Below are 25,920 nucleotides of genomic sequence, written 5' to 3'. Positions count from 1 at the left end.
TATCGCTTGGCCTTCTGAAGGTCCCTGCTCAGGTAGACGCCCCGCCCCAGCATCCCGTCTGCCGACTGGCGAAACCCCGAGCATGTGATGGCCTGGGCGCTCTGCCTGGTGGTGCCGTGGTACATCACGTAATGCCTCCCGTCCACGGGGGCCGCGGCGCCCAGGGGGTCCAACCCCTGAGGGAGCACAAAGTCGTTTTCGGCCCACTCGAACTCCATCTTCCTCGTTTGACCTCAGGGTCACTGGAAGAACACAAGCGGCCTAGCTTAGCACAGCAAGACAACCACAATGTAGCCCACCAGACACCTGGTCTCGTGCAGTCATTCCAATACATTAGCAGTGGAGCTGTGCCACCTGGTGGCCGAGATGGACAATTACACTTACAACAATCCTTCAGCTGATGCAGGACGTCCAATGAAAATAGACTTGAAATGAACATTAACATGACAGAATGAGTGTAAATGATTGATCTTGAGAAAATTGTATCAAATAGATCTTAATATAACATGACCTTGTCTCTTACTGCACACCTTAGCATGGCCGTCATCACGAGTCATCTTCCCTCCATCCTACAATCATATTGTATCACATTCACCTGAATGGAGACATGAAATAAATGTCAATGTCCACATGAAGTTGATGAAGCGACAATTAGCGACAAAAGTGGAGGGCTAACGCAAATGAATCAAACTTTAAGTAAGCTAGCGTGTGCATGAAGACATGAATAAACAAGACGTTACCTTGAAGCAGGTCACGTGCCCCCACGTGTGTGCACGCACACTGGCAGGGCCCCGCCCTCACGGAAGAGAACAAAGCCAGAAACTTCCAGAAATTAGTCTGTACCAAAACGAGTCGGGACTGTTTGTTGTTCGTATTTTGTTTATGAGTTCGTCAAACGAAATGAACACAGCACAACGTGAAACGATTACCTTCATGGGTGTGCGCAGACGACATCAACTTTGAGGACGGTTGAAATACAAAACTTGATCATTTGTTTGTTCATTCATTAGACAGGTCCCGCTGGAGTGCAATTAACACTTCCTGTCAACTTTTAAAATATAAGCTCCACAGTTGTGATTACTCTGAGTGACGTGTTGGCAGTGTTTGAATTCAAATCAATCACGTTTGAAATAAATGGAGGTAGCGTTTTAATAATAAGCTTTGGAGCCAATAAATTGCATAGTTACCATATGCTAATATGCTGTAGCTGGGAAGAGGAATGGTGCAGGAGCAGGAGTTATCCTGAAGGAGGAGTTGGTTAAGAATCGCCTCAGAGTCTGAAGCTAGAAAAGGAAGGTGTGATGTTCAATGTTAGTGGGTACGCCCCACAAGTAAGATGGGAGTTGGAGGAAAAGAGAAACCCTGGCTGGACGCTGAAGGGAAGGGAAAGAGTTGTCATTAGGGCAGACTTGGACGGACGTGTTGGTGCAGGAAGTAGAGATGAAGATGTGATGGGCGGGTTTGGTATTCGGGAGAGGAACGCAGAAGGACAGATGGTGGCGGACTTTCCAAAAGGTTGGAAATGGCTGTAGTGAATACTTTCTTCCAGAAGAGAAGAACGTAGGGTGACCTGTAAGAGCGGAGGTAGGAGTACACAGGTAGACTACATCTTGTGTAGACGCTGTCATCTGAAGGAGAACAGTGACTGCAAAGTCAAAGGACGCTGCCAGGGAGGAGGTGTAGAGGAAGACCAAAGAGGTTTATGGATGCGGTGAAGGAGGACATGAGGGTAGTCGTCATAGAAGACGGGGTCGGATGGAGGAGATCGGTTTGCTGTGGCGACCCCTGGAGGGAAAAGCCTAAAGAGAAATAAGAAGAGTTAGCACGAGCTAATATGATTCAGCAAACTATTGACAGAAACAAAATAAGAGCAAGAAGAGTTCACGCATAAAGTTTATTTAAAAAGGAAGGAAACAATGGAAACTGAAAGCAGAAAGACTCTTATCGATGAGTTTAGTCAGCACTAACATAAAGCCATGATGTGGACGTAATGTTCAGATAGCGGAGCATATATCCATCTATACCGGACTGGTTTTAGCACGGGCGTGTATAAAAAGTATCAAAGTGGCCCCCATGCTTTCATTGGTACGCGTTCAGACCTCAGTGGAAATCAGGAGGCGTGGGTTGTTTGTCAGCAGAGTGGCACTTCATGTGAAGTCTCACGTAGGCCTTCCGGAAGAAGCTCTTCCCGCAGATCTCACAGCTGTGCGCTTTCTCTCCGGTGTGCACGGTGGTGTGCTTTTTCAGGCCGGAGCGGTCGGCGAAACAGCGGCCGCACACGGAGCAGGCGAAGGGCTTCTCGCCCGTGTGCGTGCGCATGTGTCGCTTCATGTTGTGCAGACAGTTGAAGGCCTTGCTGCACACCCTGCAGGAGAAGGGCTTCTCGCCCGTGTGCACCCTCAGGTGCGTGTCCAGGTCCCGGCGGCTGTCGAAACACTTGCCGCACAGGTGGCACACTTTGCCGTTCCTGTGAGTCTTCAGGTGGACTATCAAGTCGTCCTGGGAGTCCACACGGGTGCCGCACACGCCGCAGTCCGTCAGGTGCGTGTTGGCGTGGTTCACCAAAGAGATGATGGAGTGGAACATCTTCCCGCACACAACACAGATTTCTCGCCGCTTGGGTTTAGGAGTGATCTCCACTTGGCCGCCGTCGTTTTCTTCGGCATTCTTCTTGTTCTCATGCATCAGCAGGTGTCGCTTCCTGGCCGAGTAGTCGTTGAACTGCTTGCCGCACACGGAGCACGTGTACGGCTTCTCTCCCGTGTGCGTGCGCATGTGACGCTTCATGTTTTGCTGGTAGTTGAAGGCTTTGCCGCAGTGGCTGCACGAGAATGGCTTTTCGCCCGTGTGAATCCTCATGTGCGTCTCCAGGTCTTTGCAGCCATCAAAACACTTGCCGCACACGTCGCACGCTTTGCCGTTGCAGTGAGTCTTCAGGTGGACCATCAGGTCCTCCTGAGAGTCCATGTGGGTGCCGCACACGCCGCAGTCGGTGGAGTGACTGGCGCTGTGGTTCACCAAGGCGGTGAGGGAGTGGAACATCTTCCCGCACACGGCGCATATGACCCTGCTCTTGTGCGGACTGGGTGATGTCGTTGCGGCGGCGTGCATGGGGTCGCTCTCGTGCATCATCATGTGGCGCTTCCTGGTGGAGTGGTCGTTGAAGTGCTGGTCGCACATGGGGCAGGCGTAGGGCTTCTCCCCCGTGTGCGTGCGCATGTGCCGCCGCATGTTGTGCTGACAGTTGAAGGCTTTGTGGCACTCGGTGCACTTGAAGGGCTTCTCGCCCGTGTGGACCCTCATGTGCGTCTCCAGCGCCTTGGACGTCCCGAAGCCTTTGCCGCAAACGCTGCACACGCTGCCTCTGGCGTGCGTCTTGATGTGAACGTCAAAGTCGGCCTCGGATTCGAAGCGCTGGCCGCAGACGCCGCACATGTCTTTAGGGTGAGCCTCGCTGTGATTGGCCAGAGAGATCATGGCGTGAAAGCTCTTCCCGCAGACTTTGCAGCTGATGTCCGATTTGGGTTTCCTGCCCGCTTTCTTTTTGCCCTTCTTCCACTCGTCGGCGCTGTCGTCGCTGGGAATGCTCTCGTCGGCTTTCCACTCCTCGTCGCTGTCCATAGCTGTGGCGCCGAAGGAGGCCTCGTCGCCGCACGCCACCGCCGTCGTCTGCCCCTGTGAAGTGCTTTGTTGGGGACTTTTTCCTTTGCCGCTTGGAAAGTCAGAATACGGCGCCATGACGCTGACCTTGTTCTTGTACTCCCCGCTCTCTGAAATTTCGTTCTCCAGAGGCGCTATCCACTCCTCCTCCTCTTCCTGCGCCTGATCCCCGGGCTGGTAGTCCTCGTTCCAGACGGAGAGAGTCAGCTGTGGCTGATCTTGGGGACAAATGACATTGATGTCATGCATCAGGATGTCAGGGGAAAACTCATCAAATCATACGTCATGTGATTTCATATTGTATGCTTGACGATATTGCCCGCGATGTACTCGAAAAACCCCAAACACGAGTGCTGCAAACCAAAATGGCCGACTATCTGTGCGTCTTACAGTGACAGTCTTTGATGATTCTTGTGCGATTCAATTGTCATGTGTCCATTTTACATCACAAAACACATGTTTCGCTGTTTTGGTACCTTGTCCAGTTTGTTAATGCTGATACAACCGGAGACATTGTAGTAAAGAAGAAGAAAGGATTATGTCTCTACCCTAAGTTCCTTTGTCACCTATGCTGGAAAAAAATATGGTTTTGGGGGAATTTAAATATGTACATTTAAACGTCCCAATTTAAACACCTTTATACAAATTGGATTGACATTAGCACCCCCCCCCCCAAAAAACCGCCTGTGTGTATCAAAAGTAATACTTCCGCCAGTACAATTCCGTAAGTATACTTGTACAAACCATACCTGTCGTTATGCACTTGCCGAAAATGATGATCGTAAAAGTGACCCGCCTTTTCTACTCACTACTTTTACACATTTTACTATTTCTATTGAGTACTTTTTCGAGTACTTTTTGCTCACCAGTCGCCATTATTTCAAGGTAGTCACTCCCCTTCCGCTACGTAGCCAAGATGGCGACTATTTCTGGTGGTAAGTGTCCATCATTGCGCACTCACCATTTTGAATGCAACATCCGGGTACCGACAGTTCGCTGCACTTTGCCTTTTTCTTCTCAGCGTCAAGTACGCCAAAGGATACACGACCACTCTACTTATTGACGCCGCGTTATATTGAAGAAATTAGTGTCGGATTATTTCATTGTCAAGCGTCGGCACAGCACTTAGCCTTAGCCCGACCTTTACAACGACTCGATGCCGCCCCTAGCGGCAGGTTAACAAGTCCGCACAGGTGTCATACATGAACAAAGCAGATGCAAAACTAACCTGCCGGGTGTTTGTTGGGATCGATGGAGATTTTACTGAGCTTCTGCAGTCGGTCGATCTCCCGTTTGGAGAGCAGCAGCTCTTCCTGCAGACTAACAATGGTGCCTCTTACCGCCTCAAAAATGTCTTCTGCGGCCGCGCACAGCCGCGCGTTGACGGTCACTTTGAGTCGCTGGAAGCTGGACATGACGCAGGAGGACAACCTAAAGAGTGTATTTGTCGCCAGGAAGCTGAAATTAGCTTTTTTAGGCAGCGAGACGCGACGTGATCGATTGTTAAAAGCGTGACTAACTTCCGGCTTCGTCTTCTTCTGACGCAGAGTTCTGCTGCTGACGCCATGCTGCCCCTACAGGTCATTAGTGGAACTACATCCAATGCGTTAGTTGCATTCTAGAATGTTCTCCAACCCTCGACTTCATTACGGGACTTTTTGTCGCGCCCCATCCTCAGTGAATTTGTGTTTTTTCACCACAATGAATATATTTTCTTTGAAAGAGGATATAAAGGTGCTGATATTGGCAGTCAAATAAAGGATATGGCAATGACATGAATTTTGTGCATTTTGTCAACATGTGCAGGTTTAGTAGGACGAAGAAGCGACTAAAGTGCTCTCAGCAGTTGGAATGTGACTTTAATGACACCAAATCTCAGCTTTCCAAATTGGCGCTAGCTAGCATAGCATCTGGAGCAGCCTCCAAAGCTCAGCGATGGGAAATGTGTGAACAAGGCCACACGATGTGTGCACGATGTCAACATGGAGTGTACTTATTCTGTGGTCAGGGGGAACATTGACACGGAAAAGGAAGGGTGTCTTTCATTGTGCTTTTGGCTCGACTAGCGTGATTAGCGTGATTAGCGATGTTATGGGTGTTAGCAACATTAGCTCTTTGGCATCACCGAAGAGTGCAAGTAACTTATTTCCAAAGCGGCGCTCTGTTCCCTGCTGTCCTCCGCCAGCGTTTTCACGCTCCCGTTTGTGGTGTCTTTTGCGAGCGAAGGTGGCGGTAATGGCGCCCTGCAGGCCGGCTCCGGGGGGGTCACCCCCGTCACCTCTTTGTCAGTCAACAAAGGCTGCAGACTCTGCGACGGACAGTCGGGGTTTCCATTCTGGCCGACTGCGTAGGCCTGTGTCATTTCCGAGGCGTCGTCCACGTCGTCGTCGAGACCCCGCCCCAGGCTCTCACGCGGCACCAGCGCCCTCCTGCCCTCTTCCTGCGCCCGCTGGCGCTGCTCCAGCCGGCGGTCCTCCACCTTCCTGCTGGTGCGACAGAGGGCTTTCCGGAAGCCCCTCTTGAAGTTGTCGGACAGGAATCCGTAGACGAAGGGGTTGGCGCAGCTGTTGGCGTAGCCGAGCACCACCACGAAGTAGTAGAGGCCCTGGTAGTCGGAGGGCAGCGCCACCAGCAGGTTGACCACGTTGAGCGCGTAGAAAGGCAGCCAGCAGAAGACGAAGACGGCCACCACGATGACCACCATGCGCGTCACCTTTCTCTCCGACTTCCTGCGCTTGGTGGAGGCGGCGTGCACCTTCCTCGCCGAGCTGCGGATCTTGAAGACGATGAGGATGTAGCAGAGGCAGATGATGAGGAGGGGGCACAGGAAGCCCACGCTGGACGTGTAGATGATGAAGGCCGCCCTCCACACGTTGGCCGGCTGAGGCCACACGATGTTGCAGGTGCCGCCCGCCTTCTGGACGTTGGCGAAGACCACCACGGGCAGCACCACCAGGAAGGACAGCGCCCACACGGTGCCGTTCACCGCTTTGGCCAGCCGAGGGCGTCGCCACTTGGCCGAGCGGATGGGCTGGTTGACGGCCAGGTAGCGGTCCACGCTCATGACGGTCAGGCAGAAGATGCTGGTGAACTGGTTGATGGAGTCCACCGTCATCACCAGGCGGCACATGAAGGAGCCGAAGGGCCACGACTGGAGCGTGTTCTGGACGGCCAGGAAGGGCAGACCCAGCATGAAGAGCTCGTCGGCGATGGCCAAGTTGAGGATGTAGATGTTGGTCACCGACTCCATCTTGGAGTAATGCAGCACGATGTGGATGACCAGCGTGTTCCCGCCCAGGCCGATTGCGCACACGATCACGTAGATGAGCGGGATGAGCACGCCCGCCGCGCCGGGCCCCCACGAGCCGTCTGCCCCCGTGGCGTTGGTGCAGTTGAGTAGCGACTCGTTGAGGGGAAGGTCGGCGAGGAAGGGGGCGCTGGCGTTGTCCACCTCCATGTCCTTCGAACGTCAGGCGGGACCTGGGAAAGGATGACGAGGTCTTTCTAACGCCTCGTTGCGCTCATTCATGCCTGAACAAAGCAAGGAGAAAACACAACGGCGTCAACGCAGGCTTCACATTACGCTGCTCATTTTGGGTCGCCATGGAAACCAACCCCAGGGAAGCACTGATATCACGGTCATCACTCCAATAAATGTCAGCACCCTCTTGTCAAGCATCTTCTCCTCTTTTACGCATTCTACGTCCATGCTACGGCTCTATAGATCTATACTCCATAGACGGCCTGACCACCGGGCTGAGGGCCGCACCGCCACTCCGTTGTTGACGGATCAGCGGCCATTATGGTTTAGTGGCGACTATCGTTAGACTATCACGGTCGCTAGACGCCGTATTCAGGGATTCAACCTGGATTGGAGTGGAGTGGTTTGAGGGAACAACGGCAATTGAAGAGAGAAGGGGAGGCTTCTGGAGCTGAATCGAATAATTAAAACACCCACTTTTATTGCAAATGTTGATCCAACATGAGAGGAAACAACTTAAAACAGACATTTTAATGGACGTATCGATCACTACGTTGCTGCTGGTCCCGGCCCGTAACACCCATGCCAAGCAGTGCATAGAGATAGAGATATACGTAGATATAGAGATATAGATATATAGATATATATAGAGAGATATAGAGATATGGATATAGATATATATAGAGATATAGATATATAGAGATATAGATATAGAGATATATGGATATATAGATATAGAGATATAGATATATAGATATATATAGATATAGAGATATAGATATATGGATATATAGATATAGATATGCTGCATGTAGTTGAGCGGCACCTCCATCACAAAGGTCAACTTGTGTGGCAGGCTTGAAAGCTTGTGGGAGGAGCCACACACTAGAATGTCAATCAATAGAGAGCAGACCTCCACCAAGGCAGAACCTCCAGTGTGGTGCAGGGAAGAAAGCCCAGACTAATCAATCAATCAATCAGCTGGTGTCCCGATTGAGCTCATTGATTGTTACAGCGAGCATAATAAACGATAAAGTGTAACATCACACCAGAAAAGCACCAGCAAAGCACCAGAAAAGGCATAGCAACCCTTTCCAGGAGTGCCGTGGTGGGAGTTGGGAAAGTTTGCCGTGTTTCCACGCAGCACCTCCGTCTCCACAGTCCGTGCGAGCATGCTAGCCACGCACAGGGACAACAGCCCGGGGACCCGAGATGCGAACCGTTCGGCTTACCTCTGGACCTTCTCCTCCCGACATGGCTCCGGGCTCCATCGGCTCAGGACCGGTCTCATCGGGAGCCCGGTCTGCACACCCCCGACGTGAAGAGATGCAGCGAGAGAAGCAGGAGCAGCAGGAGCAGCAGGAGCAGCAGGAGCAGCAGGAGCAGGGCTCTGCCTTGTAACTAGGAAACAGCCAGTCAAGTGGGAGGTGTTAAAGACCATTGTGCGCGTGTGCGTGCGTGTGAGCAGAGGCTACGTGCATGAGATGGAGAGTTGACTTCTATGACAGTACAGATGCTCTTTACAGTTTCATATTGGATATTGAAATACCTTTATTTACACCTGTATGTATTTACGGTGGGGTGAAAGAGTGGTTGCCCCCGTTTTCATTTCCTTTTTCATCAAATAAATGGAAATATTGCAAAAATATTTGTACTTTTATTAATTCCAAACTCTACAAAAGGGACGAGACGGGACGCCCCTAAAACATATGTAACTATCAATCAGTGTGGAAGAGGTTCTAAAGCCATTTTTAAAGCGTTGGGACTCCAGCCAACCACAGTGAGAGCCAGACAATCAAAACGACCCAAAGAGCGCAGCCACAACTCATCGGCGTGGTCACAAAAGACCCCACAACAGCATCCAAAAAACAACAGGCTTGACTTGCCTTAGGAAGGTCCAATGTGGTGGTGGTAGTGTGATGGTCTGGGGCTTCGGGACCTGGAGGACTCGCTGTCACGCTGAAGGAGACTGTCCACCTGCGGGGGAGCTCAAGCTGAAAGCAACTGGGCTGGTGCAGCAGGTCCAGCAGGTCCAGCAGGTCCAGCACAAACACAACTCATCAGGATCATCAGGAAGTAGAAGAATGTCAAGAAACATCCAAATCCTTCATCCTGGTCTTCACCCTGGTGGAGCAGATGGCTTCCTCCAAGCAGCTGATCAACAGCAGGCCGATTAAAGGGATGTGGATTTCATCTTCTTTGCCGACAGCGTGACAGGAAGGAAGTTAGCACCTGAGGAGAGTGCTAAAGCTAGCAGGCTAACAAGTCCGTGGCCGTCCTTGGCAGCCTCTCTTCTCTCAAGGTGGCGTTTCCATTGTGCTGTTGCGTAACCATGGCAACAGGACCCGACAACAGCCAGACCTTGAAAGCTTCACGTGTACTTTTGTTGTTGTAGTGCTGGTCCAACGGAAGACACTAACTTCTCTTTCTCTGCTTTCTCGTCTTCCACGTGACAAGCAGCTGTCAATCACACCAATCACTAAAAAGCTGTAGCACTACTACTAGTACTACTACTACTAATACTACTACCACTACTCCCTCCATAGTCATCCTCGTCAATATATTCATCAAAATACAAGACTGTAAGACAACATGGCTGTACGTAAGACAACATGGCTGTACGTAAGACAACATGGCTGTACGTAAGACAACATGGCTGTACGTAAGACAACATGGCTGTACGTAAGACAACATGGCTGACTTGGATTGATCGGCCATGTTGTGAAAGACAGCACTTATTGTGAAGTCAGTGACTGTATGTCTTGGGGGCGTGGCCTGTGCCCAGCTGTTTGGTGTAGTTGGCGGGAAACAAGCCGCTCTTGTCCCTCATCCGTCCTCTCCACCATGACGGGTCCGATCTGTCCAGCACCTCGATGATGTCACCGGCGCAGAAACCCAACTCGTCGTCTTCCTCGGCGGTGAAGTCGTACACGGCCCTCACCTGCAGCGCAGACACGGACCACAGCGCCTTTTTAGCAATGTGAGGGGCGTGGCTACAATGTGTATGTGTGTGTGGGGGGGGGGGGCTGGTCTGACCTGGGCCGGATGTGTGACGTCAGCACCGACGGGACCGCTTCTTCCCGTTTGGACCACACACTGAGCCCGTTCCTCCAGACGCAGCACCTGGGCCTGCAGAACGACACCATGACCTTCAAGCCCCAACATGGCGGACGTGTCCCGTTCTGCTTGTACCGCTTGGTGGCGAGGCTGATCCGAGGGTCTGCTCGGGGCGGCGGTCGTCGTCGTGGGGGCTGAGCTGGGCGTCTCAGGTAAACTTCCTCTCGTCATCTTCAACAAGCCGACAGGGTGGAAACATTTGGGACAGTTTTTTACAGGAAGTGTTTTTAAAAAGTATGTTTTAAGTATGTTTTAAAAATAGTGTTTGGGGATGAACGTTTCTTATAGTGTTCGGGGATGAACGTTTCTTATAGTGTTCGGGGATGAACGTTTCTTATAGTGTTCGGGGGTGAACGTTTCTTATAGTGTTCGGGGATGAACGTTTTTTATAGTGTTCGGGGATGAACGTTTTTTATAGTGTTCGGGGATGAACGTTTCTTACAGTGTTCGGAGATGAACGTTTCTTACAGTGTTCGGAGATGAACGTTTCTTATAGTGTTCGGAGATGAACGTTTCTTACAGTGTTCGGAGATGAACGTTTTTTACAGTGTTCGGAGATGAACGTTTTTTATAGTGTTCGGGGATGAACGTTTCTTACAGTGTTCGGAGATGAACGTTTTTTATAGTGTTCGGGGATGAACGTTTCTTACAGTGTTCGGAGATGAACGTTTCTTACAGTGTTCGGAGATGAACGTTTCTTACAGTGTTCGGAGATGAACGTTTCTTACAGTGTTCGGAGATGAACGTTTTTTACAGTGTTCGGAGATGAACGTTTTTTACAGTGTTCGGAGATGAACGTTTTTTATAGTGTTCGGGGATGAACGTTTCTTACAGTGTTCGGGGATGAACGTTTTTTATAGTGTTCGGGGATGAACGTTTCTTACAGTGTTCGGGGATGAACGTTTCTTACAGTGTTCGGGGATGAACGTTTTTTATAGTGTTCGGGGATGAACGTTTCTTACAGTGTTCGGAGATGAACGTTTCTTACAGTGTTCGGAGATGAACGTTTTTTACAGTGTTCGGAGATGAACGTTTTTTATAGTGTTCGGGGATGAACGTTTTTTATAGTGTTCGGAGATGAACGTTTCTTATAGTGTTCGGAGATAAACGTTTCTTATAGTGTTCGGAGATGAACGTTTTTTATAGTGTTCGGAGATGAACGTTTTTTATAGTGTTCGGAGATGACTGGTTTCTTATAGTGTTCGGAGATGACTTTTCTTACAGTGTTCGGAGATGAACGTTTCTTACAGTGTTCGGAGATGAACGTTTTTTACAGTGTTCGGAGATGAACGTTTTTTATAGTGTTCGGAGATGAACGTTTCTTATAGTGTTCGGAGATAAACGTTTCTTATAGTGTTCGGAGATGAACGTTTTTTATAGTGTTCGGAGATGACTGGTTTCTTATAGTGTTCGGAGATGAACGTTTCTTATAGTGTTCGGAGATGAACGTTTCTTACAGTGTTCGGAGATGAACGTTTCTTACAGTGTTCGGAGATGAACGTTTTTTATAGTGTTCGGAGATGAACGTTTCTTACAGTGTTCGGAGATGAACGTTTCTTACAGTGTTCGGAGATGAACGTTTCTTACAGTGTTCGGAGATGAACGTTTCTTACAGTGTTCGGAGATGAACGTTTTTTATAGTGTTCGGAGATGAACGTTTCTTATAGTGTTCGGAGATGAACGTTTTTTATAGTGTTCGGAGATGAACGTTTCTTATAGTGTTTGGAGATGAATGTTTTTTATAGTGTTTTTGAATGTTTGTTTTACATGAAGTGTTTTTAAACTACAGTTTTATTTCAATAAAGTTCATTTCAAAATTCCTCCATCCATTTTAGTACAACACATGAAGTTTTTTTAAATGGTGATTGAAATGAAATCTTTTTTAAATAAAGTGTTTTTTAAATATAGTGTGGTTTTAAATGGAGTTTCTGAATCATTTTTGACATGACGTTTTAATGAAATAGTTATAAAGTAAAATATATATACGTCTATCTTTACATTGTTCTTGAAAGTGTTTTTTCAATAAAGTTTTCAAATAGTGATTTTAATGAAAGTGTTTTTCCTTTACCGAGCGTGCGGCGGGGGGGCTCCCTGCGTCCATGAGGTAGATCTGGGTGGTCTTGGAGATGGACGTGGTCTTGTAGAAGTCCACCAGCTTGTTGAGCGAGGTGAACATCTCGGACCACAGGAAGTAGTGGCCTCGGCGGTCCCGCATGACTTTGAAGTGCTGCACATCGCTCTTGTGTCTGGTTCAAAGTTCAAAGGTCATCTCAAGTTGCACCCTGTAGCAGCGTGCTAACAGGTGTTAGCTTCAGAACACGTGTGCTGCCAGCACGAGCTAACCATTCTCATCTGAGCTAACTGCAGCGCAACACTCACTTGACGGAGATGGAGAAGTTTCCGGGTGAACTTTGGCATCCTCGGATCACAAAGTGTCCCATGTCTTTGGCGCTCAGGAACTGTTCCGCTGTGTCGCGAGTGGCGTTCTCCTGGAACCAACTACCAACATCCACACGTCAAGGCACACCCACCAAGACCTGCAGTGAAGAGGAAGGATGTGGCACCTGGGCGTCCGCATGGCGATGTAGTTCTTTGGCACCAAGCCTTCCTGGGCGTCCATCTCGGCCTTCAACCAGTCGCCCTGCGTGCTTAAGATCTGGCAGCGCCGCAGAACATCAGCAAGGGTTGGAAGAGCTTTTGGCAAGACCTTCCTCACCTTCATAACATCGTCCTTCTTGAAGCTCAGCTCGCCCGACATGGACGCCGTGAAGTCGTACTTTCCAATGGCCTCCATGCTGGCGACACGACGCTGCCAACTTCCTGTTGAAGCGGAGAGGTTTCTGTTGCTCTTTGAGCGCTTGACTACGTGTGGGCACGTGTTGCTACGTGTTGCTACGTCTCCCTGCTCTACCTCATGGCAGTAAAGGTCCTTTCAAGGTACTGTGCAGATAAAACAGTAACGTGGGCCAGCCCGGGACCTTCTGGTGCCAAAGTGTCGGGGAGTTTAACACACGGGATCAAACATCGACTTTCGTTATCATAAACTGCCACATGGAGTCACAACACATGGCAGCAGTTTATGAAACATCTACTGTATGTTGGTGAGGAAGAGCGCCCCCTACTGGTGAAGCACCAATTGATGGAAAATTCCATCATGTTCTCCCAGTGTTGGAGCAGCAGTAGTTTGAATAGTCACTCAGGAAGCTGCTTAGCGGACGAACACTTCATAAAAGCAGACTACAGGAAGTGAAAAGAGCTAACAATGTCCCAGCTGACTGAGAACAGCAAAGCCATGAGTGGTTTTCCATGAGTGGTTTTCACCTGATGGACGTTGAAGCTAACATCTTACCTGCTGAAGCTCACCCAAGCCTGGTTAGGATCCCAACATGTTTGGCACCGAGCAGGAGCTCTGCAACAAGTTCATGCTCCTCAATAAAGGACACGCGCACACGCACACACACACAAACTCTGCCTCGTTTAACCACATGAGTCACTTCCGGTTTTCAAAACTGGTACACGTGCAGATCTCATTCAACGTCGACAAGGCGTTTCCAAACTTAGTATGACACGTAGCCGCATAATAACATGGCTAGCGTGTGTACCGGGCCTTCGCCACAGCTAGCATGCTAATTTAACACTTTATTAAGTCTGACAACGTTTAAAGTACTGGTCTGTAAAAAGTTGCGCCGCCCGGGAATCGAACCCGGGTCGCAAGAATGGGAATCTTGCATGATACCACTACACCAGCGGCGCCCTGCGCGCTTAGCGAGTGGATATGTACTTATTTAGTTTATCATGTCATTATTCATCTAACCGTCACTATGAAGTCGTGAGTCGGAAAGGGAATGCCAGACAGAGATGACATACGCTGCGTGTCGACATGGAGGCACAAAAACAGTTTTTACTGAATGTCCCTGGGCTTTGGCAGTTACCCTTGCTGACCACTGGATGTCGCTATAACCCTAACCCTAAAACCAACATTAAAGTGAAACATTAACAGTGAAAAAGTCAAAAGCGTCACATGAGACACACAAGAACTAACATTTTACAAAAGCACCCACACACGGCAGCTCAATCATATTTACATCCTTCATTTTAAATCAACGTTATGACCAGCACGACTCGCGCGTGCGTGTGCCAATTTCTTCCCGCCTCCTCGCGAGCTCGTGCGCGTGATGCTGCGGTGACGTTACCAAAGGGCTTCTGTCTCGAGGCGGCGGCAGGTTGAGTCCAGTCATCAGTGGTCTTCTTCTAGACCGGACCCCTTTCGAGACCAGCCCGTCCCAGCCCGGGTCTTCCACAATGATCTCCCCTGTGAGGAAAAGTTCTAAAGTTATTACATCCGTGAGTGTGTCGTCATCAAGCTAGCCCGTCTCGTGCCAGCCAGGAGGGATAGTTGTCCTTGGTCATGTTGTCTTCGTGGGACATTTTGGATGATAATGCTGCTGGAAGCTTCCAGGGACTTTGCTGAAGGAAGATGATTGGCGAGGAAAGGAGCGGCCACGGCAATAAACAAGCTGGAGTGGCTTTGTTGATCCGCTCCCCCAAGAAGAGACTGGTCCAACTGGGCCGGAAAGCCAGCAATGGATCAACACAGTAAGCCACTGGAATACGATCGGGCCTGTGTACTAGTACTAGTACTAGTACTAGTACTAGTACTAGTACTAGTACTGTATGGCTGTATTGCTCCTACAGGTGCTTCACTAAAGTGAAAGTAGAATGTAAAAGTGTCTAATACTGTCTGATACTGTCTGACAGGACACTAGAACCACAGGAAGTGGTTGGCTTGAACTTAAATGGTGTAAAAGTATATGTGACAGGGAGGGGAGTGTCCCAACTCCTGGTGTACATTCCTCAACTTATTTTAGGAGTCTGACACCTCCTCTGTGTCTCAACTCATTTGCCACAAAGACTTATCTTCTGTTTCTGTCCCAGGTCCAACAACTCGGTCAGCACCGTGCGCTCCACAGAGAGCACGGGAGTCCGGCAGCCCGCTAAGTCCAAAATCCGCCGCCACAACAACCGCCTTTCAAGCGTTTTCAACCGCAGTCCCGTCCTGGGCGGCGCACCCGGCCGCCCGGGACGAGCGCAGCTCCAGGCGGAAGACGACCCGGCCGAGCTGTCCTGCCAGGTCTCTGTCCCGGGGATCCTGAAGATCTTTGGCAGCGACATCTGCCAGGGGACCAACTACAAGAGCGTGTTGGCCACCACTCAGTCCAGCGCTAAGGAACTGGTGAAGGAAGCCCTGGACAGGTCAGACAGCGCAGCCAAGATGGCCCCAAACTGTCCCATTGAAGTGATGAGTGTATGGATTAGCATATTAGCAAACATGTTCATTTAGCTTATTTTTCGTCGTGGCTAATAATGCAAATTCTATGATGAGCTCCCACCCAGCACCCCCACAAATACAACCCCGACCATGAAGCAGGAAGTGGTGGACTTGTTGATGTGCAGGTACTGTCTGGACGACGAGGATGCCGGCGGCTACGTGTTGTGCGACGTGATTGGCCAGACGAGTGGCGAGACCAAGTGGAGGCGGGAGTGTTTCCGCGTGGTGGGGGACAATGAGAAGCCCCTGGTGCTGCAGTCGCTGTGGAAGCCTAAAGAAGGATTCTCCAGACGCTTTGAAATCCAGCGGAGGTCCAGCGTGGAGGAGCAGCGCCTGAAGGAGCGGGACACGGTGACAGCAGGTACACACGTTGGACTTTGGGGGGGGGGGGGGGGGGGGGGGGGTTTAGAGAAGATGCTTCGTCAGCCTTGATTGCAGCCTTCATTGTCCTCCTTATCTTGGCCGGAGGAGCTCATGGACGGTGGCCCTGGGAGACAAAAAGCTTCTCTTATCTTTGTTGACGACAGACACCCATGCAAACCCCCTAGGAAGCTCCGCCCACTGACCACCCGCTGTCTCTTTTTCCCATCACTTCACTTCCTGCTGACAGGGATTAGCTCGCTTCCCAGAACTGGTGTTGAGGAATGTTATCTCCTTTGTCATTTGTGTTTAGTGTACATCCAAAGCTGAAAGGTATCTTCTCCAGCAGGACTGTGGAGAAAGGAAGTGGGGCTCATTGAAAGAAATATGAATGTGACGTCCTGCTATTTCACAACAAAGGAAGGATTATCACATACGGTGCTTGTTCTTTAGCGAGGGTCCCAGCAGGTCCCAGCTAATGCCAGCTGACATCTTGTCCCGTGTCTCTGTGGTGTCAGGCATCAACGCTCAGGCCCGGAAGCTGCAGAAGAACCGCTCCAGAGCCACCTCGCTGTTTGTGGACGGGAGCGTGGAGGATGCGGACGGGCTGGACTTCTGGAGAAGCTTGAGCGAGATGGACCTGAGCGGCATGGGCAAGGAGGCCAACGCAGCGCTCGGAGAGGAGCAGAGGGCCGAGGCGGACAAGGAGGTCGCGAGGCTCAGCCTGGAGAAGGAGGAGACGGAGAGCAGCGATGACAACAGCACTCAGTATTCCATCCATCCGCCTTTTGACTTCCCCTACTTCCTGCTTCTGCACGGCTACTGCCATCGACAGGTGAGACAGGTTGTTTACTCAGCAGAATTGGACGTTCCAACCCCCGCCCTTGGAGAGCCTCTCCATCTTAGGTTGTTGCAGACTAATTACTCGTTAAATGTGGCCTCAGCGACCCCTCCTGGTCCAGGTTGGTGTTCTCCTGCATACCACTATGCCTGCCAGGTACTTTCATGATTTGTGGCAAGGAGGTGGCGCTTGCCTTGGTGGAGGTCTGATTTGGTCGGAGGAAGGGTGAAGGTCAACACAAGCTGCCAGAAACACCCTGCAGGTGTCGTGTTGACAAGCTGAGACAGAAAATCCACTCAGCAGCCTCACGAGACTTCAGGATTAGGACTGAGGGACAGGAAGTCCTCGTCCTTCTAAAGGTTTACAAAAGCGCCTCCACGTGGCAGCCCAAGCTTAGTTACACCTTCGCTTGGCATCAGCGTTACAAACGCCTGCTTCCCTCCTGGCGGGCGCGTGCGTGATGCTGCGGCCCCCAAAGGGGCTCTGGCTGGTGGCCGCTTGAGTCCAGGCCTCAGCGGTCTTCTCCTGGACCAGCTCAGCCCAACGTGGACACACGCTGGTGGCTGGCTCCGAGGAGGAGATAAACCCGATTAGAGGCGGGTGAGTTATTCTTAGAGGACGTGAGCTCCCTCTGTGGGGGAGGGGCTCCCTCCACCGGCGCTGCAGCGACCCTGAGGTCAGGACATCCCAGTTGTCTGGCCAGTAAGACCTTCCATTCCTGCCTCACCCTCCAGCTGAGCCGCTCAGCTTCCAGAGTGTTACGTCACGACCCAACCTTCCATCAGGACAGCCAGCTTTCCTCTTCAGGAATCATCTGGCGGTCCTGACGTCAGGTTGCCGGGCAGCTGTGACGGGCAGCTGTGCCGGGCAGCTGTGCCGGGCAGCTGTGACGGGTGTTGTTCTTGCAGGATTTTGTCATCTACCTGATGAGCGGCAGCAGCACGGTGCTGGGCTGCTGCCGGGAGCACTGCAGCGGAGACGACGAGGAGAAGTTAAAGGTGGACATCCTGCTCTTCGCTCCTGACGTGTTTCCTCAGCACTGCTGTGTCAGACGCGTGGACTCGGCCGCCGAGCCCACAAAGACAGTGACCGTGCTGAAGCCCCTCCACGGCGCCCTTGTCACCAGAAACGGTTTTGTGCTGAAGGAGGAGTCGGAGCTGCACCCCGGAGACCTGGTGGGCTTGGGGGAGCACTACTTGTTCATGTTCAAGGATCCCACCGGTGCAGCAGGAGCCCTGCAGGTCCCTCCTTGGATGGGCAGACTGTGTCCCGGCTCAGACGCGCCGCCCTCATCCACCTGTCAATCATGCAGCTCGCCTACCGCCACCAACACCCGCGCTTTCCCGCCTCGCTGCAGCGAGCCTCAGGTCCTGCTGAGCTACGAGCCTGAGCAGGAGGAACGGGTCCTGCAGGAGATCATGGACATGTCGGAGCCCAGCGGACCGGCACCAAAGCTGACCGCCGCCTTCCTGCTCGGCCTCTGCATCCAGCACTCCGCCTCCACCTTCCAGCTCCGTCACTTCCGACAGCTGCTGCTCCGCATCGCAGCACGCATCCAGCACGTGGTCTGGGTGAGTACACGTGGTGTCCTCCAGGACTGCCATGTCGTAACGTGGTGAGACCTGAGGACAAGCAGGTACCTAGGAATGGAGATGCGGGAGGCTGCACTGACATAAGTTGGTGTGTGACAGGACAAGACCAAGGAGCTAGCTAGCATGCAGACAGGAAGGTGAGCAGACCAAGCTGCACGGTCCAAGGAAAGTAGAAGCTCCATGTCATGATGTCACATCCTTCACCTCCTCAGCGGGACTGAAGGGACGCTCCTCCTCAAGACTGAAGGTCTGATGTCAGGCCTGCGGCCGCTGGCTCTGTGGATGGCCAACTCCATCGAGCTGCTGCACTTCATCCAGCACCGAGTCCCTCAGCTCATGGCCTGGAGGCGGGACCACCAAGGTGAGCCGCAACCGTCCACGTCGAGCCACACCCTGCCGCACTGCGTCTGTCACTCACGCTCATGGACGCAGGTCTGAGGGATGAGGACGTGTCCTTCACCCGCTCTGCCTGTGAGGAGGCCATGACGGTCCTGGAGGAGGTCATCATGTTCACCTTCCAGCAGTCGGTCTACTATCTCACCAAGGTGACACACACACCCCCAATGAGGAAGGGGGGCGTGAAAGACAACAAAGGAAACACCACTCATGTTAATGTCCCTCTGGATAGTACTGCCCTTTCCATGACAACACAAACACACCACCACACTTCTTCCCCTCTGCTGTGGAAGGGGGAGGGGGTAGGATGACAGGGACTAATACTAATAACACAAATATAGATAACCTCTCATACACTAACTAGGAGTACTAATACTAATAACACAAATATAGATAACCTCTCATACACTAACTAGGAATACTAATACTAATAACACTAATATACGTAGATAACCTCTCATACATAAACTAGGAGTACTAATACTAATAACACTAATATACGTAGATAACCTCTCATACACTAACTAGGAGTACTAATACTAATAACACTAATATAGATAACCTCTCATACACTAACTAGGAGTACTAATACTAATAACAGTACAACACTATATAGATAATCTGTCATTGGTTAAGAGCTGCGTCCCAACACTTATGTCCAAACACTGTCCTGTGCACAGAGAGAGAGAGAGAGAGAGAGAGAGAGAGAGAGAGAGAGAGAGAGAGAGGAGAGATAGAGAGAGAGAGAGAGTAGTGTTTCCAGAGAGGAAGAGCAAGTGTGCAGGAGAGGAAAGGGAGGGAGGAGTGTTTCCTTTCCTGCCATGACTGTAAAAGATAAGAAATCAGATTTAGAAATGAGTCAGCGCCTCCTCTAGTCTCCATGGCAACAGCCCCCCCCCCCAATCCAGAGAAGGTAGTAGAGCGCGTCATCCTTCCACAGAGTATGTACTCCGCCCTGCCGGCGCTGCTGGACGGGAACCCCTTCTCGGAGAGCGGCCATCTGCGGGTGCCGGACGGGCTGAGCAGCATCCTGGATCTTCTGCAAGAAGCTCTGCGGCTCTTCAGCGGCTTCCAGGTGCACCCCGACATCCGCTTGCAGCTGTGCGCCTACCTCTTCTTCTTCATCAACGCCTCGCTCTTCAACACGCTCATGGAGAGAGGTAGCGCCAAGCCACAGATGCTTCCATGGTCCTTGATGATGATGATGATGATGTTGATGGTGGTGTGCTGACGGCAGGCTCCGTGGTCGGCTTCTACCAGTGGTCTCGTGGTGTCCAGATGCGGGCCAACCTGGACCTGCTGATGGACTGGGTCCACGGCGCCAGCCTGGGCGACGTGGCCGCCGACTTCCTCCAGAAGCTTTCCGCCGCCGTCAACCTGCTGGCCACGCCCAAAGAAACCCTCCTGCAGGTCAGCCGGCGTCGTCGATGCTTCTCTACTCGCCACTTCCTGTCTGCCGGCACACAACATCACACACCAAGACGTCATCAAGGCCCCCCCCCCGCCTGCTTTGCTGACGTGGTCCACACCTGGACTTATTCTGGGTCTCTATGATCCACATGACTTTTTCCTAGCAGGACCACTTCCTTTGAGGATCTGCTGTACATATCAGTAATATCCCTAAGTAATATCCCTAAGTAATATTCCTAAGTAATATCAAAGTATTCTAAGTAATATCAACATAATAGTACTAGTAGAGCTTTCATGTCAGGCGGCCAGAAACGCCTCAAAGATGGCGTCCACGCCGCAGTCAGAGGGCTGACGGCGTGCAGGAAGGAGATGTTTGTGAGTACGTGAAGTGTGGAGGACGCTTCCCGAAGGTGTGTTTGGTGTTGGCAGGCGTCGTGGTCGTCTCTGAGGGCGGAGTTTTCCTCGCTAAACGCGGCCCAGCTTCAGCATCTGCTGAGCCAGTACAGCACTGGGAAGAACCCCCCCGGCAGGTGGGATCCTGGACCGGACCACGCCGAGGAGGCGGCCAGGACGGGTGAGTGTGATGGCGGTACGGACCGACCGCTTCCAACACGATGACCACGCCTATTTGGCCTCCATTGTTGCACCAAGGTTCCTCGGCATAAAGTGCTGAGTCATGCTGAGCTCATTGTGTGCAGCAGACATCCTGGAGAACTTTGAGCAGCACCCCCCGCTCATCCTGCCCAGCAGAACCTTTGTTCTGGACCCGGGCAGCGGCAGCCGTGACCCCGCCCTCCTGGAGCAGCTGGCCCGTCTGAGAGAGGTCATAGGTCAGGGCCAGGAGGTCCTGACTGGAGGATCTCCTCCTCAGACACTCTCATCACACAGCGGAACCCGCCGGGACCGGGACACCCCCTCTCAGGCCACGTCCACTGAGACCCCTGGTTGTCACGGTGACCTGAGCAGCAGCCAGGAGGCCCTGATCCATAACCTGAAGAGTCTGCAAGTTGACAGCCCAAAGGACCACCACAAGAACCTCCATCTGGACCCCTCCTGCGTCCTGACACGGCCCGACACCCCCCAGGGCGCACAGCAGGAGGCGGAGTCTCAGCAGGGTGCTGGTAAGCTACACGTGCACACGCACACGGGCGCACAGGCGGGGTGGAAGGAGGAGTTCCATTGGCTTCCATCAGGGATGATCAGGGATGACGCGTCGGTGGAGCGTGGTGCTCCCATGATGCTTTGCAGGCCGCACCTCATCCCAGCCAAGAATTACAGACCGCGGGTTACATTCCTGGAAACACGGGCACCCCCGTTGCATTGTTCTCCGTTAGACGCTACTGTTGGAATGCTTCCTCTTTGTGGGACGTGACCCTCGATGTTGCCCCCTGCAGAGGGGAGGAAGTACTGCAAGGACTAACAGATGCTGAGTACCACGGATATTTAGGCTGCCTTTGTCCTGCAGGAGAAGATGACGGGCGGGAAGACGTGTTCACCGTGGAGATCCACAGAGGACCCCACGGCCTGGGCCTGGCGCTCGTAGACGGCACGGTACGACGTCACGCCGCTCCGTCCAATCACACGCCTTCCGGCCAATCACACGCCTTCCGGCCAATCACACGCCTTCCGCTGTTTCAACTTTTTGTGTCTTGGAGCAGAAGACGGCGCTGAGGATGAGCGGAATCTACGTCAAGTCTCTGGTTCCCGAGTCTCCTGCCGCGCTGTGTCGACGACTCAAGACGGGAGATCGGATTCTGGCGGTGAATGGGGTCAGCTTGGTGGGTTTGGAGTACAGCGTGTAAGTACGCCACCCCCATGGTGCCCCCATGGTGCCCCCACCAAGCTCTCCTTGCACTCACCTCACCTTTCCTCCACAGCGGCCGAGAGCTGATTCGCTCCTCAGGAGACTCGCTGAGACTCTTAGTGGCCAACATGGACGCCAACAAGAACTCCCTCTCCAAATGCTGAACAGGAAGTCAAGCCTGCTTCCTCACACTTCCTGTTTCTCACACACACACCAAAGAAAACAAAACGTAGTCCTGCATGAAAAGTCCTCCAAACTCATGTCAGTCTTTGATATGCTTACACTCCTTTTCCCGTTTTCTACTTAGAAACTATTTTCTCACGTGGAATATTCATACAGTTCTTCTTCTACAGGGAAATAAAACTTACTTTGTCTTTGACTTGTTGTGTCCATGTGGCAGCGCCCTGCTGTGGTCACCAGGAATGTGGGCGGAGGGCCCGGGTGTGTCCGCACGCCACAAGCCTGTTTTATATATAAACATAAAATATATCTATGTATTTATAGACTGTGGCATCTGACCACTAGTGTGTGTGTGTGTTTGTGTGTGTGTGTGTGTGCGCAGGGGCACACGTGTCTAACATACATGAAAATAAGACTAAAATCTTGGTCACGTTTGAGGTGAACTAAAGCGGCTGACCAAAGGAAGGCTCATACTACCGAATACCGTTCAAAGAGATGTCATGTCATGTGGCGCCCCCCTGTGGCAGCTTGCAGCACTACGCCCTGCACATGTAAATGGTGAAACTTTTATTTTAAACATCAACAATTCAAAGATGCTTCATGTTCGGCTGAGCTGTGACTAGCATGACTGCCGATCGCCGCCACGGCATGTGACTAACAAGGGGCGGCGTCCGCCGAGTCCGAGCGGCTGGCCTCCATGTTGGGACCCTGGTGGCACCTGGAACTAAAGCGAAGGCAGTCAGAAGTTGCAGGAAGTATTCTATTCTCCACCTGAACATAAACAAAAAGGTCACATGTTTACCAGGAAGTTTGTCCTGAGCTCACGCCACCCTCAATGACATCACAAGGCAGAAGGCGTGGTCCAAAGGCTGCCCCCCCTGGGTGGGGGGGGGGTCGGTGGAATGTTCTGGAAGAAAAAGATTGACACATGAAAAGGCGGACCTTGGCCACTCTTAGTTACTCCAGTAATCTGATTACTTTGGGATGGCCGTGGTCATCGCTCCTGTGTCACGTGACCCTCTGACGTCCCTCGAAAAGGCTGAGTGGGCTCCTCCGTTGTGGTCGACGTCAACTGACGGACCGCCACGACTAGCTCTGACGGAGATGACACTTGAAGGTCAAAGGTCGTCACAGCAGCCATGAGAAGCAAAACCTGCTGACCTGTTGGTGACGTTGATGTCGGGTCATGTGATGCAGGCCACACCTCATGGACAGGTTGTCTTCGTTTAGGATGCAACCTAAACACACGCACACACGCGCTGGTCAGACACACCCACGTGCGCACCCACGTGCACACCCACGTGCGCGGAGGCTACCTGAGTGTCGTGCGCAGGTGTAGTGGTAGCTGCGCGTGCATCCTTTCTGGGAGCATCCCATGATGGCGCCAGATCGCTGGCACGCCGAGCACACCTGAAACAGGAAGTAGCATGGAGTCACGGAGTGATGACACAGCGAGCAGACGCCATTGGACCCCGACTGACAGTGCGGCGTGTGACGCTGGCCGCCTCCTCCAAGCCGTACAGCTTCCCCCCCACCAGGAAGACGCCGGCGCTCCAGACGCCGCAGTCCGCGTGGATCCAACGCTCGCCTTGGTCGCAGCTGGGTGAGGGGGCGTGGTCGAGATAGTAGGGTCCGTGGAGGTCGCCGAGGCCTTGGGCGTTGGTCACGTGACCGCACAGGCAGCAGAGGGGCGTGGCGGGATCGGCGGCAGCGTGGCGAGCCAGATGGAAACAGGAAGTCTTGGGAACGAAGCCGGAAGACGAGACGGAGGCCTTTTTCTGCCGTGCGTCCTGCGTGAGCGCGTCTTCCTGCTGGTTGACCACCGTGCAAAGATGGCGGCGCATGCGCACAAAAGGGTGGAAGATGTCCGAAGTCGTTGTTCGCTTCCTTTTGGACTGTCGGACTTTGAAGAGCGCCTCCGGTGGCGGGAAGAGGGAAGGTGCGGCTGGTCGGCTCCGTCCTCTTCTGGTCACGGCCGTCTTCGTCCTGCTGGCTTTGTGGGCCCGCCTCCTTCCTTCCGCCTGTTTGCGTCTGCGGGTGGCGAGCGGCCTCTGGTGCTCAGGCCGAGGCTCCGCCTCTGCCTGCGACGGAGGAGGAGGACGAGCGTCGTCGGAGCCGGACGAGCACAACGCGTACGTCATTACGCTGTCAGAGTCGCAGCTCTCGTAGTAAATTCCCACCGCGTCCTTTTTCACACTTCGTGTCAGGCGGTGACGTGGGGGGCGGGGCAAGGCGGGGCGCTTCCTGCGCTTGAGCTGAGTGGGCGAAGATTGGACCCGCTCATCGTTCCCCAAACTCCTCTGACGGCAAAGACGCGTCTTTTGTCTTGGCGGGGTCACCGGTGTCACGGGAACCTCCACCACGTCGCTGTCATTGCTGGAGATGTCCGCGCGAGAGTAGGCGGAGTCGGCGTAGGCGGCGCACAGGTCCGACAGGAGGACGACGGGCCTGGCGTGATGCGGCGGGATGTCGGCCGAGCTGTCGGACGACTCCGAGGAGGACGAGCTGTCTGGGCTCGGCGAGCTCGGAAGCTCGGTGCGACGACAGCAGCCTCGCGCGGGCGACAGCGGTTCCAATGTACGTCGCACGCCGTCGGCCACGAAGGAGGAGCACAAGAGCGGCTGCTTGGACGTGGAAACCAGCACGATGACGTCCGAGCTGCTGTCGCTGTCCTCCTCGCCGCTGCTGTCCCCGTCGCCGGGCCCGTAGAAGCCGGAACACCACAGGTCTCCATGGACGCCATCGCGGTAGAGGCCGGGACCTAGCGTAGCGTTGGCGTAGCTGCCCGGCTCGGCGCCGGCGCCGTCATCAGGTCGCAGAGCGGCCCTGCTTCTGCAGGCGGCGTGGACGTGGGGGCTCGCCGGGCGTCTGTGGTACCACTCTGGTTTCTTGGCCAGGTCCCTAATGGGGGCGTGGCTTCTGGGCACCACAGAGAAGCCCTTAGACAGGTCCATCGTGGCCGCCTGGGACCGCCCCCATCGCTGAAAACTGTTTATTTGCCGCGAGGCAAGCTGCGGTAATACACAAAGTAGAGGAGCAATTAAAACACTTTTTAAAAAACACCTGAGCTCTTGAATAGATTCTTTCAAGTACTTTTAAAAATGCATTAGCAATATAAACATGTCATTCAAATAAAACTTTATCAGCAGTTTCACCAAATTCATAAACATTAAAGACGGCATGAGTTTACGAAGAAACGCCGTTTGTTCATGCTAACCTTAATAAAGGTACGATGTTCCAACAGCAATGGAAAAGAAAAGCGAACCTGTTTGTTCTTGGCGGAGGCTTCAATGTTGACTCTTTCCTCTCAGTCACGGAACTCTTATCTTACCTTATCTTATCTTCAATCGCACCCACCACAGCATGCTAGCTGCCTAGCTAGCTTTAGCACGCACACGGCGCCGTTAAAAGTCACCAACGTGTTTGCCTCGTTGAAGGACGAGCAGCCATGAAGACGCGCTGGCAACATGAAGCAGGCATGAAGTAGACATGTTCTCTACTCATGTATTCATGTAGCGAGGAGACCTAATGGCAGCTAGCTAATGTCAGCTAGTTGACGGCAGCTGTCATCCTGGCGAAGTCAAGCTCCCCTCAAACACGCGCTCATCCAAACCGGAAGAGGAAAGGCTTTCACAGTAAATGTCCACAAAGGTGAGCCACAACTAGTAAAATGGATCAATAAAGTAACAGACGACCTAACGAATGCGTCTACAAGCTTAAATTTAATGGCCTTCTTAAAACATTTCATCT

The 25,920-nt window shown here is 52.4% G+C and overlaps 5 protein-coding genes and 1 non-coding gene across 12 annotated transcripts; 1 reads left to right on the top strand and 5 right to left on the bottom strand.

The window, feature by feature from the left end:
• Positions 1-1,875: 1,875 nt before the first annotated feature.
• LOC131103344 (gastrula zinc finger protein XlCGF57.1-like) lies at positions 1,876-5,227 on the bottom strand. Of its 3 annotated transcripts, XM_058049518.1 has the most exons (3): positions 4,889-5,227; positions 3,748-3,878; positions 1,876-3,675 (listed from the first exon to the last, which is right to left on the bottom strand). In XM_058049518.1, exons 1-3 carry the CDS (start codon positions 5,073-5,075, stop codon positions 2,101-2,103), a joined length of 1,893 nt encoding a protein of 630 aa, XP_057905501.1. In that variant the 5' UTR covers positions 5,076-5,227; the 3' UTR covers positions 1,876-2,100. The 3 variants fall into 3 exon arrangements, with proteins under 3 accessions (XP_057905501.1, XP_057905500.1, XP_057905502.1); XM_058049517.1 differs by having other exon boundaries at positions 1,876-3,878; positions 4,889-5,225; XM_058049519.1 differs by lacking the exon at positions 4,889-5,227 and adding an exon at positions 4,410-4,810 and having other exon boundaries at positions 1,876-3,878.
• Positions 5,228-5,499: 272 nt separating this feature from the next.
• Positions 5,500-8,492, bottom strand: LOC131103350 (somatostatin receptor type 5-like). Its single transcript, XM_058049524.1, has 2 exons — positions 8,374-8,492; positions 5,500-7,191 (listed from the first exon to the last, which is right to left on the bottom strand). The coding sequence occupies exon 2, from the start codon at positions 7,115-7,117 to the stop codon at positions 5,768-5,770; it is 1,350 nt and encodes a 449-aa protein (XP_057905507.1). The 5' UTR covers positions 7,118-7,191; positions 8,374-8,492; the 3' UTR covers positions 5,500-5,767.
• Positions 8,493-8,725: 233 nt separating this feature from the next.
• grap2a (GRB2 related adaptor protein 2a) lies at positions 8,726-15,412 on the bottom strand. Of its 2 annotated transcripts, XM_058048582.1 has the most exons (8): positions 13,608-15,403; positions 12,975-13,078; positions 12,823-12,914; positions 12,638-12,757; positions 12,327-12,504; positions 10,334-10,429; positions 10,178-10,270; positions 8,726-10,082 (listed from the first exon to the last, which is right to left on the bottom strand). In XM_058048582.1, the coding sequence occupies exons 2-8, from the start codon at positions 13,050-13,052 to the stop codon at positions 9,888-9,890; spliced, it is 852 nt and encodes a 283-aa protein (XP_057904565.1). In that variant the 5' UTR covers positions 13,053-13,078; positions 13,608-15,403; the 3' UTR covers positions 8,726-9,887. The 2 variants fall into 2 exon arrangements, with proteins under 2 accessions (XP_057904565.1, XP_057904564.1); XM_058048581.1 differs by having other exon boundaries at positions 10,178-10,429; positions 13,608-15,412.
• trnag-ccc (transfer RNA glycine (anticodon CCC)) lies at positions 13,941-14,011 on the bottom strand. Its single transcript has one exon. It is a non-coding gene; the product is annotated as a tRNA-Gly (tRNA).
• radil2a (Ras association and DIL domains 2a) lies at positions 14,342-22,626 on the top strand. Of its 2 annotated transcripts, none has more exons than XM_058048419.1 (15): positions 14,342-14,854; positions 15,194-15,511; positions 15,713-15,948; positions 16,466-16,782; positions 17,697-18,359; positions 18,480-18,517; positions 18,593-18,741; positions 18,813-18,925; positions 19,717-19,936; positions 20,014-20,186; positions 20,616-20,760; positions 20,888-21,307; positions 21,652-21,737; positions 21,845-21,984; positions 22,064-22,626. In XM_058048419.1, the coding sequence occupies exons 1-15, from the start codon at positions 14,736-14,738 to the stop codon at positions 22,152-22,154; spliced, it is 3,228 nt and encodes a 1,075-aa protein (XP_057904402.1). In that variant the 5' UTR covers positions 14,342-14,735; the 3' UTR covers positions 22,155-22,626. The 2 variants fall into 2 exon arrangements, with proteins under 2 accessions (XP_057904402.1, XP_057904401.1); XM_058048418.1 differs by having other exon boundaries at positions 14,343-14,854; positions 20,885-21,307.
• On the bottom strand, positions 15,999-25,761 carry LOC131102863 (retinoic acid-induced protein 1-like). 3 transcript variants are annotated; one of them, XM_058048493.1, is made up of 8 exons: positions 25,436-25,759; positions 23,652-25,181; positions 23,487-23,580; positions 23,332-23,408; positions 23,149-23,265; positions 22,973-23,077; positions 16,385-22,894; positions 15,999-16,298 (listed from the first exon to the last, which is right to left on the bottom strand). In XM_058048493.1, exons 2-5 carry the CDS (start codon positions 25,122-25,124, stop codon positions 23,260-23,262), a joined length of 1,650 nt encoding a protein of 549 aa, XP_057904476.1. In that variant the 5' UTR covers positions 25,125-25,181; positions 25,436-25,759; the 3' UTR covers positions 15,999-16,298; positions 16,385-22,894; positions 22,973-23,077; positions 23,149-23,259. The 3 variants fall into 3 exon arrangements, with proteins under 3 accessions (XP_057904476.1, XP_057904475.1, XP_057904474.1); XM_058048492.1 differs by having other exon boundaries at positions 23,149-23,408; positions 25,388-25,761; XM_058048491.1 differs by having other exon boundaries at positions 23,149-23,408; positions 25,436-25,760.
• Between the last annotated feature and the right edge of the window lie 159 nt (positions 25,762-25,920).

Source organism: Doryrhamphus excisus, chromosome 15 (assembly GCF_030265055.1).
Source record: "Doryrhamphus excisus isolate RoL2022-K1 chromosome 15, RoL_Dexc_1.0, whole genome shotgun sequence".
Classification (NCBI taxonomy): Eukaryota; Metazoa; Chordata; class Actinopteri; order Syngnathiformes; family Syngnathidae; genus Doryrhamphus; species Doryrhamphus excisus.
Note: the sequence above shows the minus strand (reverse complement) of the source record. Positions and strands in the feature narration are given on the sequence as shown.